Source organism: Taudactylus pleione, unplaced genomic scaffold, assembly GCF_031769625.1.
Source record: "Taudactylus pleione unplaced genomic scaffold, aTauple2 ptg000129l, whole genome shotgun sequence".
Classification (NCBI taxonomy): domain Eukaryota; kingdom Metazoa; phylum Chordata; class Amphibia; order Anura; family Myobatrachidae; genus Taudactylus; species Taudactylus pleione.
Genome location: NW_028284531.1, coordinates 1,628,763 through 1,644,173, shown reverse-complemented (window position 1 = coordinate 1,644,173; position 15,411 = coordinate 1,628,763). Strand labels below are relative to the sequence as shown.

Here is a 15,411-nt window from a genome sequence, read left to right as displayed (position 1 = left end):
GGGTCTCGCGCATGCGCATGACGGAGCTCCCTCCGTCGTGCGCATGCGCATTGGGGTAACATCGACCCGCTTGCGAGCGTCCTGCGCTCGCGAGCGGGTCTAAATGACCCCCATAGTTTGTAAAATTGCAGGGACTGATGTGAATTGACAAATATTCTCTGTAAAGCGCTGTGGAATACTGTATGTGTGCTCTATATAAATAATTGGTAAATAATAATTATGAACTAGTACCATCTTTGTGCTAATAGAATACTGTAGCTATAGGATTACTCCAGGAAATAAATGGATTTTTATCTTTACCAATTTCATTTCAATGCAATAAAGGATAACTAGAGCTTTAGTTTAACAAGATGGATAGAACATATTAAACATTATATATAACCATATAACATATAGAAGTGCTAGTACAGAACTAAATCAAGCCAGAAGTATGAAAAAAAAATCAAAGTGTTGAAAATCTGAGCTATGAAAGCCGGCACAAGATCACGGGACCTGCCTCCGTATGACAGACCATTTGTATGCATTTTACATAAAAATGACACTTGCTGTGCTTGTAAATGTGCCAGCTTACCTTATTAGCTTACTGCTCATTTTACACCATCAACACCTGTGTTGTTTTCTGATGGTAATGTTGCTAATTACAAGAACACTGCTAGAAATATAATTTGAAAGAATGAAATGCTTGTTCAGCATTCCCTGAGTATACTATATGTCTTTGTAATCATTAAAAATCCTTAAGTTGTGTGTGGTTTTTTTAATATAAATATGTGTGGTATATTTTGTCGACATCCATCATGTTGAAATTTGTCATGTCGACATGGTTGTGAAGTCAACATGCTTGGCTTGTCAGCAATGACCACATTGACATTCATCATGATGAAACTAATGAAATGTCGACATGATTAGAATCTCGACAAACGTCCCTGTTGGTCTGGTGGTGACTTGCCTAGTATGGCCGGTCCGGCGGCTCCAGTGATGTCTTCCCGGTCTGGCGGTGATGTCCTGATGACTTCCGGACGATCCTGCAGCACTTCTGGCATTAAGTATAACTAACCCTAGCCCCTAACCCACTGCCTAGTGCCTATCCCTGACCTCCCCTCCCATAGCCTAACCCTTTGCTGCCAGTCCATGCATGTTGACATTTAAAATGTCAACATTGTGAATATGTCAACATTCTATAGATGTTGACATTTCATATGTTGACATTTCAACAATGTCGACATCATAATAATCATCATTGTGGCATAAACATTATGAATGTCGACATTGTGGTATCTGCATTATGAATGTCGACATTGTAAATGTTGACATATGATTACATCCCATATAAAGGATATGTGTGGGTCCTGAGACACAGAAGCACGTAAGTGATAGATATTATTATTATTATTATTATTATTATTATTATTATTATTTTGCTACACATAAGTAGAAATTCCTCTTTAATTAAATTCACTTATAAGTTTATATTAGAGATGAGCAATTCAGATTCAGCGAAAACTAACCAAACTGAATTTGGGGTTTCGAGTTGAATCACGTCATGGCTCAGTTCTGAATTGTCAAAAGCAGGCAAAACATAAGTTTCTCTGGAATCTCAGATCTTGTATATTTTGGATTGAATAAAAGTCCTTCCCTCATTATTTAGGCGTCTTTTAACACAGGAGAGTGCATAAAGAGGGTTGTGGGCTGTAGCTGTGCTACAATGGTCACCATTAGAGAGAGTTGTAGGTGGTGTGAGTGGGTGGGAAGGGAGGAAAAGAAAAAAGGTATCTTTAATCTTTGTGTCTGCGAGGGTAAGACACTAGCATGTAATTTGCAATACAGGCTCCGGTGTGTGTTTGCATGCCACCCAACATTGATAAAGTCTGCAGCAGGAGTTCTTGCCCACCACATGCCAAAGGGGGCATGTCCTTGTATATGTCACACCACGCTCCAATGTATGTCCTGATGACTTCCGGACGATCCTGCAGCACTTCTGGCATTAAGTATAACTAACCCTAGCCCCTAACCCACTGCCTAGTGCCTATCCCTGACCTCCCCTCCCATAGCCTAACCCTTTGCTGCCAGTCCATGCATGTTGACATTTAAAATGTCAACATTGTGAATATGTCAACATTCTATAGATGTTGACATTTCATATGTTGACATTTCAACAATGTCGACATCATAATAATCATCATTGTGGCATAAACATTATGAATGTCGACATTGTGGTATCTGCATTATGAATGTCGACATTGTAAATGTTGACATATGATTACATCCCATATAAAGGATATGTGTGGGTCCTGAGACACAGAAGCACGTAAGTGATAGATATTATTATTATTATTATTATTATTATTATTATTATTATTTTGCTACACATAAGTAGAAATTCCTCTTTAATTAAATTCACTTATAAGTTTATATTAGAGATGAGCAATTCAGATTCAGCGAAAACTAACCAAACTGAATTTGGGGTTTCGAGTTGAATCACGTCATGGCTCAGTTCTGAATTGTCAAAAGCAGGCAAAACATAAGTTTCTCTGGAATCTCAGATCTTGTATATTTTGGATTGAATAAAAGTCCTTCCCTCATTATTTAGGCGTCTTTTAACACAGGAGAGTGCATAAAGAGGGTTGTGGGCTGTAGCTGTGCTACAATGGTCACCATTAGAGAGAGTTGTAGGTGGTGTGAGTGGGTGGGAAGGGAGGAAAAGAAAAAAGGTATCTTTAATCTTTGTGTCTGCGAGGGTAAGACACTAGCATGTAATTTGCAATACAGGCTCCGGTGTGTGTTTGCATGCCACCCAACATTGATAAAGTCTGCAGCAGGAGTTCTTGCCCACCACATGCCAAAGGGGGCATGTCCTTGTATATGTCACACCACGCTCCAATGTATGACATTTAAGAGCATGACCACGGGTAACATCCCCATTACTCCACAGCTACTGGGCTGCCCCCAGCCTCTCCCGGCACTTAATAGCTGCCGCGTGTGCATCCCTTCACCACTTATGACCTTCCAACCACCTACAGGACACTGTACTGTGATTGCAAGATTAGCTGACCAACAAATAGTGTGTTGTGTCTGAGCAAACTGCACCCCAAAGAAGACCTCTTTTTCTGTTTTTGAAAATATCTCAAGTCTTTTCTAAATCAGTGTAGATACTGTATTTGAATGGAAGATTGTGTGTTTTTTAGAGGCAGCATATATTACTGTACTTACTGGGTGTTGTGTCCCCGTCTGCTGCACCTCAAAATAATAAAAGATGAAAAAATAATGTTTTTCTGTGTTAACAAAAAATCTCAAGTCTTTTAAGTCAAGTTATATATTTCAAGGGAAGATTGTGTGTTTTTCAGAGGCAGCACATATTACTGTACTTTCTGGGTGTTGTGGCCCCATCAGCTGCTCCCCAAAATAACGAAAGTTGAAAAAAATGCTTTTCTTCTGTTATAAAAAAAGATATCTCAATTCTTTTAATTCAAAATATATATTTCCAGAAAATATTGTGTGTTTTTGAAAGGTAGCATATTTGCTGGATGTTGTGTCCCTTTCTGCTGCACCCCCAAAATAATAAAGTTGGAAAAAAAAAACATTTCTGTTTTAAAAAAAATCTCAAGTCTTTTAATTCAAAATATATAATTCAAGGGAAAATTGTGTGTTTTTGAGAGACAGTGTACTACTATACTTTCTGGGTGTTGTGTCCCCAACAGCTCTACCCCAAAATAATGAAATCTGAATAGAAAATCTGGTTTAAAAAACATTCTCAAGTCCTTCATTTCCCTATATCTTTGTAATTTCACTTATTGCGCTGGCTGTTATAAATTCAAGTACTGTAGTTTTCCTCCAGTCCTGGTATAAATCAATCATGAATCATTGTATAGAACAGGACCATCCCAACATGTGCTGTCAGTCATAGTACTTATTCAATATCTACTTTTAAAAAATGTGAAGGGGTAAGTTGAAAGTGTAAGAAAGGTTATTCCTGAAAAAATGTAAACTTGCCAACATGCCATACATCCCACTGAGTGGCAAGAAAAGGCTGAGACCATGGGTTTTGGTTCTACTACTGCACTTTCATGCACTAGAATGCCTATTGCGAAATCCACAGACAGGCATCTTCTTTATACTCACATGCGCCACCTTTATGCACCAACTCTTAAACAGACAAATCAGTGCACAAAAAGAACACTAAGGGCCGTATTCAATTAGAAGCAAAAAGTCAGTTGCCGGACTTTTCGCCGTCATCGCTGGTTTGGGTGCGAAAACGTATTGCACTTGTCCCCGCTTATCCCCGTTTTCAATTTCAAATCGGTGAGAACGGGACCCGGCGAGACTGAAATCAGTGAAAAGTTCTGTCAGTTTTGTGGAAATCAGCCTGACACCCCCCAAAAGATGCACTGACATGGGGGATCACTATGGGTACCCCCGAATTGCCATGCTAAAAGTATTTGGGGTTTTTTAATGGTCTCAATAGGCGCTATTTAGCGTCTTTCAGCAAGTGATGAAGAATAGCATTTTGCTAATTTTTTGGGGGAAAATAACTATTCCCATCAAATTTGGGGTACATGAAAATGGGTGCAATCATATTTTAAAGTTGCTAAAGTCAAGCATTAAAAAGCGCAAAAAACCCACCTTCAGCAAACACCTGCAATCCAAAAAACACCTCCCCCATACTTGCAGACCCTCCCAAAGGCTATTTCGCTAGTTTTTGAATTTGTACCCCACTTTCATTTTTTTCACCCATTTTTTCAAAGTGCTTTTTTGGGATGTCCTTTGTTTGTTTTTTTGCATTTTTTTACACAATTTGCATCAAGGGGGGTGTACAAAGGGTACAGGGTGGTTTCCCCAAAACCACAATTCTGCACTTTTTTCCGTTGGGTAGTCATAGGCGAAACGTTTTCACCTATTACATTGCATTGCGTTTTCACACCAGCGAAAAGACGCTGAAATTGAATACGGGGATAAATGAAATTGGCGAAAATTACGTCATCGGCGAAAAAGTTTTGCCGAAAGCGGCTTTTTGCTTCTAATTGAATACGGCCCTAAGACTGAAGAACAAATTGTGTGTTCACAAACTTCACAGATTCCTGACGAAAGTCTAAGTGTGTTCAAGAATGCTACAGTACATGTTAGTCTGACAGTTCTGATTCTGACACTGTAATCTTGGAGAAGTCAACTTCCACCATATCTGAACCCTCTGCAAAGGTGAGGATGAGTAATATTAAAAGTAATGATGATGGTTTAGACATAGACATTGAGGATGCTAATGTGGAAATTGTAAATTTGCAATAGGATGAGGTTGATAATTGTGTATCTGACACTAATGAGGATTTTGATGATGAAAGTACAAGAACAGGCTGATAAAATTCAGGAGGATGATGTTGTTTGTGTCGACGTAAGTCAGCCACCAGTGGCAGCACTTCATACCAATGATAAAAAGTTCATTGTGATGCTTAAGCATAAGACCAAATAAAAAACACCTCTGCAGTCTGGAATTATGTTGTATCCAAATCCTGACAACATTTGTCAAGGCATCTGTGGTATTTTAGCTGCTGGATTAAGTCGAAATACGTGTTCTTCATCTAATTCACTCATAAAACAAATGTTAATTTCTGAGCGCTTTTTAGAAGAAAAAATTGTCAGTCCTCTGTTTGACCGTACCTGCGCCCAGATCTGTGTGCATTAAGTATCAAACTATAGCATTCATTCAGTAAAGTCTTGCAAAGTAAGTTCTGTGACACACGTGAGATTATTCAGTAAATATGACTTACTGTAATAGTCACACTAGCGCAAACAGTAGCTTGGACATTTTATAGTATTAATTAATTACTCAATAGCATAAAAATATATTGCCAATATTCATTATGTATTAATATTTAATTACAACATCACCAGTTGGAACACATTTATTTGCTTCTACCCTATATAAAATCAAATAAAGGTTGGCTGAATATCTCTTTTATACAGTAAACTCGGTGAACCACTTCAAGACACCTGGAGGCCCATAACGTAGGGTAATGACCGGACATCACCTGTAGACGTATTCATTTGTCTTCATTTCCATTAGTGCAGATGGATTACTACCACTGTGCTAAGTTACAGTACAAATAACATTTATAATACCATTACCTTGGAATACTGTTAATAAAAATACTTCTAACCTATGGCTTTTCATTCTGCTACATGTGACACCTTGGTCATTTCCACCTCAAAAGACCGACTTTCATTCACTGGGTGATTGAACTGATTAAAATTTCAGCACCACATTCTCGATGGAATTTTATTACATTTCAAAAGCCCCTTTCACTTCATATTTGTAATAAATGTTTTGTCGGTCAAGGGAAAAAAAAGACTTAATTTTCCAGCACAAAACATGTTGCTATTTGGAGCATTGTAAAAACTGCATTCTCTCTTTGATACGGGTCTATCTTTAAAATGCTAGCTAATGTTAGGACACATCTACAAAAAAAGCTGTATTTTACAGCTTTTCTGACGAATCCACCACAGGAAAGCTATCATTTTAGAGAGGAGCCTAGAAGCCTAATAGCACTGACTTATAATGGAAAGAAAAGTAACCAGATGTCCAGCTAGCCTGCTGATAACTGGAAAATGACTGCTATTCTATTACCAAACTGGGTGTCTGCACAAAATGGGCACTTGATTTTCACAAAATGTCACAGCTGTCACATCATATAATGTGTCCAAATGTAATGAAGTGTAACAGCAGACAAGAACTTTCAGTCCCAGTTTTTTATTCACAGTTATTTTTCATAATGTTTTCAGTCAATCTTATTAATAGGTCGTGTTATCTATACTTTTGTTATTAATGGTACAGTCACAGCCAGCTGGAAATAGTTCTACTTATTTTCATCTGCAAATACTGCTCCAGGAAGTCAATATTATCGACTTCCTTAAAAGCCACCTTATATTAGAGACAGACAAGATGGAAAATTGTCCCCGTGATTTTATTTTTTTGTTGGAAATGTGTTGCCTCAAGGTATGACAGTGACCTGCACAAGATGGAGTCCATTCACGAAGTTCAGAAATACTAAATTAGCTATGGACTATCTGTGCCTCCTGATTTGTGAAAGTGTGCATGGGACCATCGGTTTACAGAGGAATATAACATTATGGGTGAATAAAAAGACATTTCCACCTCAGTTTGCAGAGCAACAATGCCATTTTTTAATTACTAAAATAAAGAGGTGGAGAGGATGTATTTTTCAGGGGAGTTCCTTACTGTGTACAAGGAAACATGGCAAAAAGGAGTTGACTTTTACACTAACAAGCTGGCAGTCTTCAGGGCTTATACAAAGACAAACCCATGATGATATATAGGAATCAAAGCACAGCTGCAGCTGCAAATTAAGAGGCAATTTCCCTACTCACTGCAATACAAAAAATAAAGAAAGCCGTGCTGCTAAACAAGAAACAGCAGCGTGCGGCTTTCTCCATTTTTAGTCTTCAGGTCTTATCCTAAAAGTGTATTTTTTTTGCACCATCATTTAAATACTCGAATGCTTGCATTGAGAGGATATAAGTACACTGTTTTTTATTGGAGCAATACTAGCTGGAGCTAGTTTGGTGTTAATAATTTATAATTGGTTGTTTCAAGGTGTCAATCAGGATAGCTAGCCTATTAGCTGCTCCGTTTAGACGGGGTTTAGAAGTATTATATTAAGGCTGGAGGAGGGGTTAACTCTCTCTTTCCAGTTTGTGAGCCAAACTCACCCACCCGATTTATTTGTCAATTGGTTTGTACCAATATCTTGTAGGAATGTATTTTTTATGTGTTTTTCTTCCAACAGGTGAGGCACAGCTTGGCGGAAAGCAGTGCTCTTCGGCAGCTCAATTTAGCGCAGCAGAGCTTGGCTAGCATTCCCCCTTTGAGGTAAGTCGGTCCCTCCTAGGGAGGGACCAGCACTGGGCTGTTTAAGGGGAAGTGGTACTACCCAGGATGGTTTGCGCACGGGATGGAAACTCTACCCCATTTTGTACATAAATCCCTATATGGGCTGTGGACTGAGGGAGCACTGCTTTTTCGCCACCAGGGTTAATTCTAATTCTAAATTGATATTAATAAATTTGGCTGTGACCTCTTTTTTCCAATTAATACAGTTGTCGTGTTGTTATTTATTATTTAGTTTAAGCTTAAGAGTAGTGGTGTGCAGCGGCCACTTTTCGTGTTTTAGTTTGGGATCTGGATCTTTCTTCGTGTTTTGGATCTGGATTGGTTTTGCCAAAACCACACTTCTGTGTTTAGGGTTCTGGATTTTGTGTTTTGAATCTGTATTTTTTTGGAAAAAAGCATAAAAACAGCTAAAATCATAGAATTTGTGGGTTTTTCTGTTCCTATGCTATTATTAAACTAAATAACATTAATTTCCACTCATTTCCAGTCTATTCTGAACACCTCACACCTCACAATATTGTTCTTAGCCCAAAATGTTGCACCGTGGTAGCTGGATGACTATGCTAAGTGGGCGGCACAAACACGTGGCCCATCTAGGAGTGACACTGCAGTGGTAGACAGGATGGCAGTTTGAAAAACTAGGCCCCAAACAGTACATAATGCAAAGAAAAAAAAAACTAAAATCACAGAATTTGTGGGTTTTTCTGTTCCTATGCGTTTATTAACCTCAATAACATTAATTTCCACTAATTACCAGTCTATTCTGAACACCTTTCAACTTCATAATTAGAGATGTGCGCCAACCCCCGTGTATTGGTTTTGGTTTTGGATCTGGATCTCCCCTGGTTTTGGATCTGAATCTGGTTTTGGATTTTTTTTCCTTGGTGTTTTGTTTTTAGGTTTTCGTTTTGGATCTGTATTTTTTCCCAAAAAATCTATAAACAGCTAAAACCACATAATTTGGGCCTGTTTTTGTTCATACAGGATTATTAACCTTAATAACAATAATTTTCAGGCATTTCTAGGCATTTTTTACCAGATTTCACTATTTTTCACCAATACAGGCCAATGGCTGCAGCGAGCTGGCTGGCTAAAGTAAGCAACAGAGCAGCAGCACAAATGCACGGCAGTTTAAAAAAATATAGGACATCTATGAAACATTGCCACACAGCAGTGGCAGACAGGATGGCAGTTTAATAAACTATAATAATGTCAGTCAGCAATGCCCCAAATTGTGCCAAATGTAAAGGAAAGAAGTGCAAGATGGAATTGTCCCTCCCAGGCCCGCCAAGAGCCTGGGTAATCGTGGGAAGGCGTGGCCATGCCCCCTTCCTGGAAAAAAAAAGTTTTCAGTGCCACGAAGGAGGGGAGAAGAAGGCGCTCTGAGCCCCCACAGCACTGCTCAAAGCCGGGGGGGCATGATCAGTGTGATCGCTCCCCCCACAGGCATAGGAGACTGCTGTGGCTGCTGCTCAGCAGCCACGAGCAGTCTCCCACTTTCTGCTCAGCACACGCTGTGAGGGAGGGGGGGGGCGGCACCGGACCCGGGCCCACGCTGGGCCCCTCAGGAAGCCCAGGCAATCTGTACCCGCTCCCCCCCCTCGGCGCCTTTGGTCCCTCCCACCCACTCTTTTGTGGGATTTTAAAAAGGACATGCACAGTTTAAAGGACGCACTGTCTCCAATTATTAAAACAAGTCTCTTGGTAAAAATAAATATTGTTTTTATTTTAAAATTAGCTGAAGGCTGTATAGGCACGAAGCATATAAGTGTCCTAATTATTTGTAATGGGATATAAAGATTGGGAACCTGTTGCTAGGTAGATTAGTTGTTTGTGTTTGGTCGTGACGGACATTGGACTTTAGCCTATGAATGGGTTTTAGGGCGTATACCTGTCAATATCTATTTAAGGAAGGATTTGAATAAGGTCCAGCCTCTTTGCAGTTTGGAAGTCAGGCTGAGTACCATATGTGTTAGATATAGATTACCTCAGGAAGCTTTACTCTGTATTAAATAATCTGTATTGTCTTTCTTAAATATCTGGTTTTATTTCTTAAAATCCCCACTCTCTCTATACCTCATCTTTTATTTCTTTCATCGTTTCATTTCAAACTTTCTTCCCCCCCCCCTTTTTTCTTTTTTCATACCCTTTTCTCTCATTTTAATTTTTCTTTTATAAAATTTAAACTGTATCTTTATTTCTTTTTATTTATTATTTAGCTTAGCCATTGGTATTATACAACACTGTTTAACCTGCCCAGCGACAGCCCCCCACCTTCCCCAGGTTTCTTGCCCGCCATTTGCGCTGCGCAAGGTCATCCAACACCCCCCCCCCAGCATGCCCCGTCCAAAGAGATCTGCTCCCCCACCGCAGCGCCTTGCGGACGCGGCCCGCCCGCTGGCATCCGCCGGCTTCCGCCCGGCCAGTGTGAGCGGGTGCTTACAGCCGGCGGCGTCTTCACAATGCCACGAGGACGCGGCCAGCTTGCCGGCGTCCTCCGCTTCCCGCTCCCCCAGTGCGGGGGAAAGTTCCCCCGGCTCTGGGGAACCTAACTGCAGTGCCCCCTCGCAGCGCGCGGCTTCCATTCCCACTTCCTCCTCACAGCAGCCTCTGCCTGACCTCCCCGCATCCAGTGTGAACAGTGCGGGGCAGGAGGGGCTTGCAGACGCGAGCGCCGGGGACTGGGCATCCCCGGCCGCGTCATCATACATCCCCAGGGGATTAGCTGCTTTGGAACCTGCAGGCCTCCGTGCGGAGGTCGCATTAACCCCCCACAGTAGGGCTTACATGGCAACCCCTGGTGCTAGTGCTGCAGGGGTTAATGCAGCTGCCACCATTTTAGGAATGAGCCTTGGGGCTCAAGCTGCAGGCTCCACTTTAGATGGAGCAGCAGCGCCACCTGCTGGCCAGACAGGTTTTATGCAGGTAGTGAGCTCACATAGCTCACTTGCAACAGTTAATTTACAAGCCCAGCCGTTAGTTTTAGGGACGCATAGGTCCATGGCCGCTAGCACATTCCCTGCAGGTTTTCCTGGTTTCCAGGTTTGTCCAGCAAACATTCCACGGCAGCAATATTTCCACTTGTCAACATACCCGCAAGTCACCTCATACCTGCCTGCAGTAGTATCCTCCCCTGCTGCGGTGCAGTCAACTTGGTCGTCAGGCTCCCAGCTGAATTTTATGCACAGCCCCAATTTCACACCATTTTCGGCCCCATTGCAAGTCAACCCTCCGCAGGCCGTGATGTTTGGACAAACACCATATTGGCAGCAAGCTTTCTCGTCCATACAACAACCCCCAGGCCATTTCACGTACCCCTGGCAAGCAAGCCATGCGCCACCGGGTCAGTGGTTTTCTGGTTACACACCGGCCAATAGCACACCTGTTGCTTCCCTTTCACCCGCACATGCCCCCCCTCGCATCACGCTACCTCTACCAGCAGTGCGCCCATTTTACCACCATCCCCCCCAGTCCCTGCGGACTCAGAACCCCCTCCCCTTCCCCCCACTCCTGCTGCTGAATTGGGAATTTCAGACACTTTAACAAACACTGTTTCCGTTTCTGGGGTGGCTATCAATTCAGGTACGGAGGTAGCACCAGTAGAAGTGGTGCGGAGGAAGAGACAAGCAACAAGAGAACAAAGGGTCTTACCCAGGGATTCATCCAGTTCGGTTACAGCAGCCAACGTGGACGCGGTGGAGATTCCTGGGACATCTGGATCTGGTGAGCATGCGGTTTCTCATATGTCCTCTGTTAGTTCCTCATCTGCATCTTCAACCAGTAGCGAATCCTCCGGTTCGCCTAAGCGCCCGCGGAAGTTAGCAAAGTTAATTGCGCATCGCTTAGCGAAAAAAGCGGCAAAGCAGAAAGATAAGGCGGTACCTTATTCTGAGCCCATAAATCTTTCAGAGATGGTGCATTGCGCAAATACGGCCGTAACCAGGGGTTTGCGAAAGAGAATAAAGGAAAAGATTAAAAAGGGGAAGTATGTAGACGTGTTTACGCTTACAGACGAGATGAGAAGGGATTTTGAAAAGGCCAAGAAAGCTGGAGGTATAGGTGAAAACGCTTTTCGGAGTTTTCATCACTGGTTAAGGGGTTTCTTGGTTTTTTCAGTATCTTATCTTGAAACAAGGCCCAACGAGCATCCCAACATTTTGAAGTATCTATTTCTGGTCCATGAAATATTCATAAAGTCTAGGGGGTATGTTTGGAGGGAGTACGACAAAAAATTTCGTAAAAAACAGGATGGAAACCCGACCATGCCTTTAGGATTTAAAGACGTAGAGGTTTGGTTGGAAGTTACACAGCAAAACAAAAATACGTACGAAGGCCAAGATAAAAAACACACACATACGGCTAAGGCAGGGCCGGAGTTCGTAGGTAAGGGGAAATGTTTTGCATTTAATGACTCTAAATGTCACAGAGGTGCAAGTTGTCGTTTTCGACACTCATGTAGGATTTGCGGAGCAGGTCACCCAGCAAGAGAATGTAAGTCCTCAGCAAGGGAGCGTCAATCCGAGCGCGTTGCAGGCAGTGGAGGTATTAAGTAAGGCACCATCTCCAGTGGTTCTTTCGGAACTCAATAAATGGTTGGCAAAATACCCCAAGTACGATGATGCTAAATTTTTGCAGGCAGGTTTTAGTTTAGGTTTTAGTTTGCCCATTGTTGACTTGGTACACGTCGTAGCGCGTAGGAATTTAAGGTCAGCAAGGGAGTTACCTCGTGTGGTGAGGCAGAAGGTGGAAGCGGAAATGAAGTTGGGCCGCATGTGCGGCCCTTTCTTAGCTGAACCGTTACCCGGTTTGTGTATTTCCCCTTTGGGGGTGGTGCCCAAGAAAGTTCCGGGAAAGTTCCGCTTGATTCAGCATTTGTCTCACCCTCGGGGTGCCTCTATTAATGACGCAATTCCAGAGGAGTATTGTAGGGTTCGCTACCAGTTATTTGAAGAGGCGCTTGATTTGATTAGGTTTTTTGGCCAAGGGGCATTGATGGCGAAATTGGACATTGAGTCCGCTTTTCGACTTCTTCCGCTTCACCCCAATTCCTTGCGGTTTATGGGGTTTAAATTGGACGGCCTTTATTACTTAGATAAGTGTTTACCCATGGGTTGTTCTGTCTCTTGTGCATATTTTGAGAAATTCAGCACGTTTTTGCATTGGTGCATCCAGGTGGGCACCGGTCATACCGGCGTAGCGCACTACTTGGATGATTTTCTTTTTATAGGCCCAAGAGATAGTAACGTTTGTCAGGATCTTTTGTTTTTGGCTTGCGCATTGTTCAAGATCATGGGGGTTCCAATTGCGCATGAAAAGACGGAGGGACCTACTTGTTGCCTTTCGTATCTGGGTATAGAAGTAGACACAGAAGCAGGTTGTTGTCGCATTCCGGCAGACAAGGTTCGGAAGCTGTTGGCCCAGATAGAAGAATGTTTGAGCAAGGACAGAGTGGGACTGCGTCAGGTTCAGTCCCTCCTGGGCTCTTTCAATTTTGCCTGCAGAGTCATTCCGATGGGAAAGGTTTTTTGTAGGAAGTTGGAGAGGGCAACTGCGGGAGCTGTCAAGCCGCATCATACCATAAGATTGTCTAAAGAGATGAAGGACGACTTGCGGGTATGGTCATCGTTTTTGAATTACTTCAATTTGGAACTGATCTGGACTTCCGGGCCGGTATCAAATTCAGTCATTCAGTTGTTCACCGATGCGGCGGGTTCTTCAGGTTTCGGAGCCTTTTTCCAAGGGGAATGGTGTGCTGCCCCATGGCCCCCATCCTGGTTTGCACGCGGTTTCACGGCCAACTTGCTTTTGTTGGAATTGTTCCCGATAATTGTGGCTGTGGAATTGTGGGCGGAAAGATTGTCGAATCAGAGCATTGTCTTTCGGTGCGACAATTTGGGAGTGGTTCATGCAGTTAATAACCAGCGTTCTTCGTCACCACAGGCACTGCGGCTTTTACGCCACCTGGTTTTGAAGTGTCTACAGTTTAATATTAATTTTATGGCTAAGCATGTCCCCGGGGTTGACAATGGGATAGCGGATGCTTTATCCCGTTTCAATTTCGTTAAGTTTAGAAACCTGGTGCCAAGAGCTGAACCCCGCGGATTAACGTGTCCTCCTTATGTCTGGCAGATTATCGATCAGGCATAGCGGAATTGGCACAGAAATCCTTGGCGCCATCTACACTGAGAACTTATTCGTCTGCTTGGCACGAATGGGAGGCTTTTTGCGGTAGTCGCCAGCGGGAGGGTAAGTCGGTGGATGATCGTTTAATGGAGTTTGTTTGGGGACATTATAGTCAAGGGAGGTCAAAATCTTCCATGGCTTCAGCTTTGGCGGGAATCCCTTTTTTTGCTAAACTTAACCGGGTTGCAGATCCCACTAAATCATTTGTTTTGTCTAGGGCTTTTAAGGGATGGGCTAAAGAGAGGCCATCGCCGGCAGACTCGCGCAGGCCAATTGATTTGGTTTTGTTAACGGATTTGTTAGAAATACTGGGATCAGTAACGGACTCAAGTTTTGAGACGGCTCTGTTTCAAGTGGCTTTTTCTTTTGCTTTCTTTGGGCCTTTCGAATTAGTGAGCTAGTGGCATCAAGTAAGCATTCCAGCGATACCGGTTTATTGTTTAAAAACGTTGTAGTGAAGGATGAGGCGGTTCTATGTAAGATCTCTCGGTCCAAGACGGATCAAATGGGAAAGGGCCGTTGGTTGTCTATTAAAGGTAATGTTGTAGCTGATATTTGCCCATTGAGACTAGCTAAGAATTACTTGCAACAGCGGCCGGCAGTAAAGGGACAGTTTTTGTTACATGCGGACTCTTTGCCCCTTACTAAATTTCAATTTGCATCAGTTTTTAAGCGTTGCTTGGTTAGATTGGGGTTGAAAAGTGAGGACTACGGCACCCACTCGTTTCGCATTGGGGCGGCCACTTGCGCAGCGGGCAGCGGTTTGCCAGCATCGGCCATCCAGGAGATGGGACGATGGAAGTCTTCAGCTTTTAAGTCATATGTTCGTTTTGATAAGGTTTGAAGTTGCGCCGTTTGCGCTAACACAAAAGCGTTGCTTACCCGTCAGTTTTTGAATGGCTAGCATTCAAAAAGTGGGGGTGTGAAGGGATTTTTATTTTCCTCCGAGGGGGCCTAATTACAATTGGCTGAACTTCAAGGTCCACGGGAGGTTTTTATTTTTCTCCTTCACTTGGGTTTTTATCATTTTGTACTAACTCCATTTTTGTTAATCGTTTCAGTTACTTGGTTTGCTGGGCATGGATACTGACGTTTAGGGATTTTTCTTTTACAGCGTCCTATACATCAACGGAACAAGTGTGGATTGTAGGTCACTCCTACATATTTTGGGCCGAAAGGCATCCTTTTTCTAGGAAGGCTTCATTGATGTTGGAGGGGCGTAGGGTTAGATGGTTAGGGGTACGCGGTTTAAGGTGGGCAGCGTTTTTGGATTTAATCTTCAAGAAGGAACGTCTTTGGGGGAGACCTCGATGGTTAGTAGTGCACCTTGG

General features: G+C 42.6%; 1 protein-coding gene across 1 annotated transcript in view; it reads left to right on the top strand.

Moving 5' to 3' along the window:
- The window catches only part of LOC148523583 (uncharacterized), a 103,422-nt gene extending 89,378 nt beyond the window's left edge, over window positions 1–14,044 (top strand). Inside the window, 2 exon segments of the mRNA XM_088472964.1 lie at window positions 11,480–12,381; window positions 12,383–14,044. Of these exon segments, the coding sequence (XP_088329090.1) occupies window positions 11,480–12,381; window positions 12,383–14,044 (2,564 nt within the window).
- The last annotated feature ends 1,367 nt before the right edge of the window (window positions 14,045–15,411 follow it).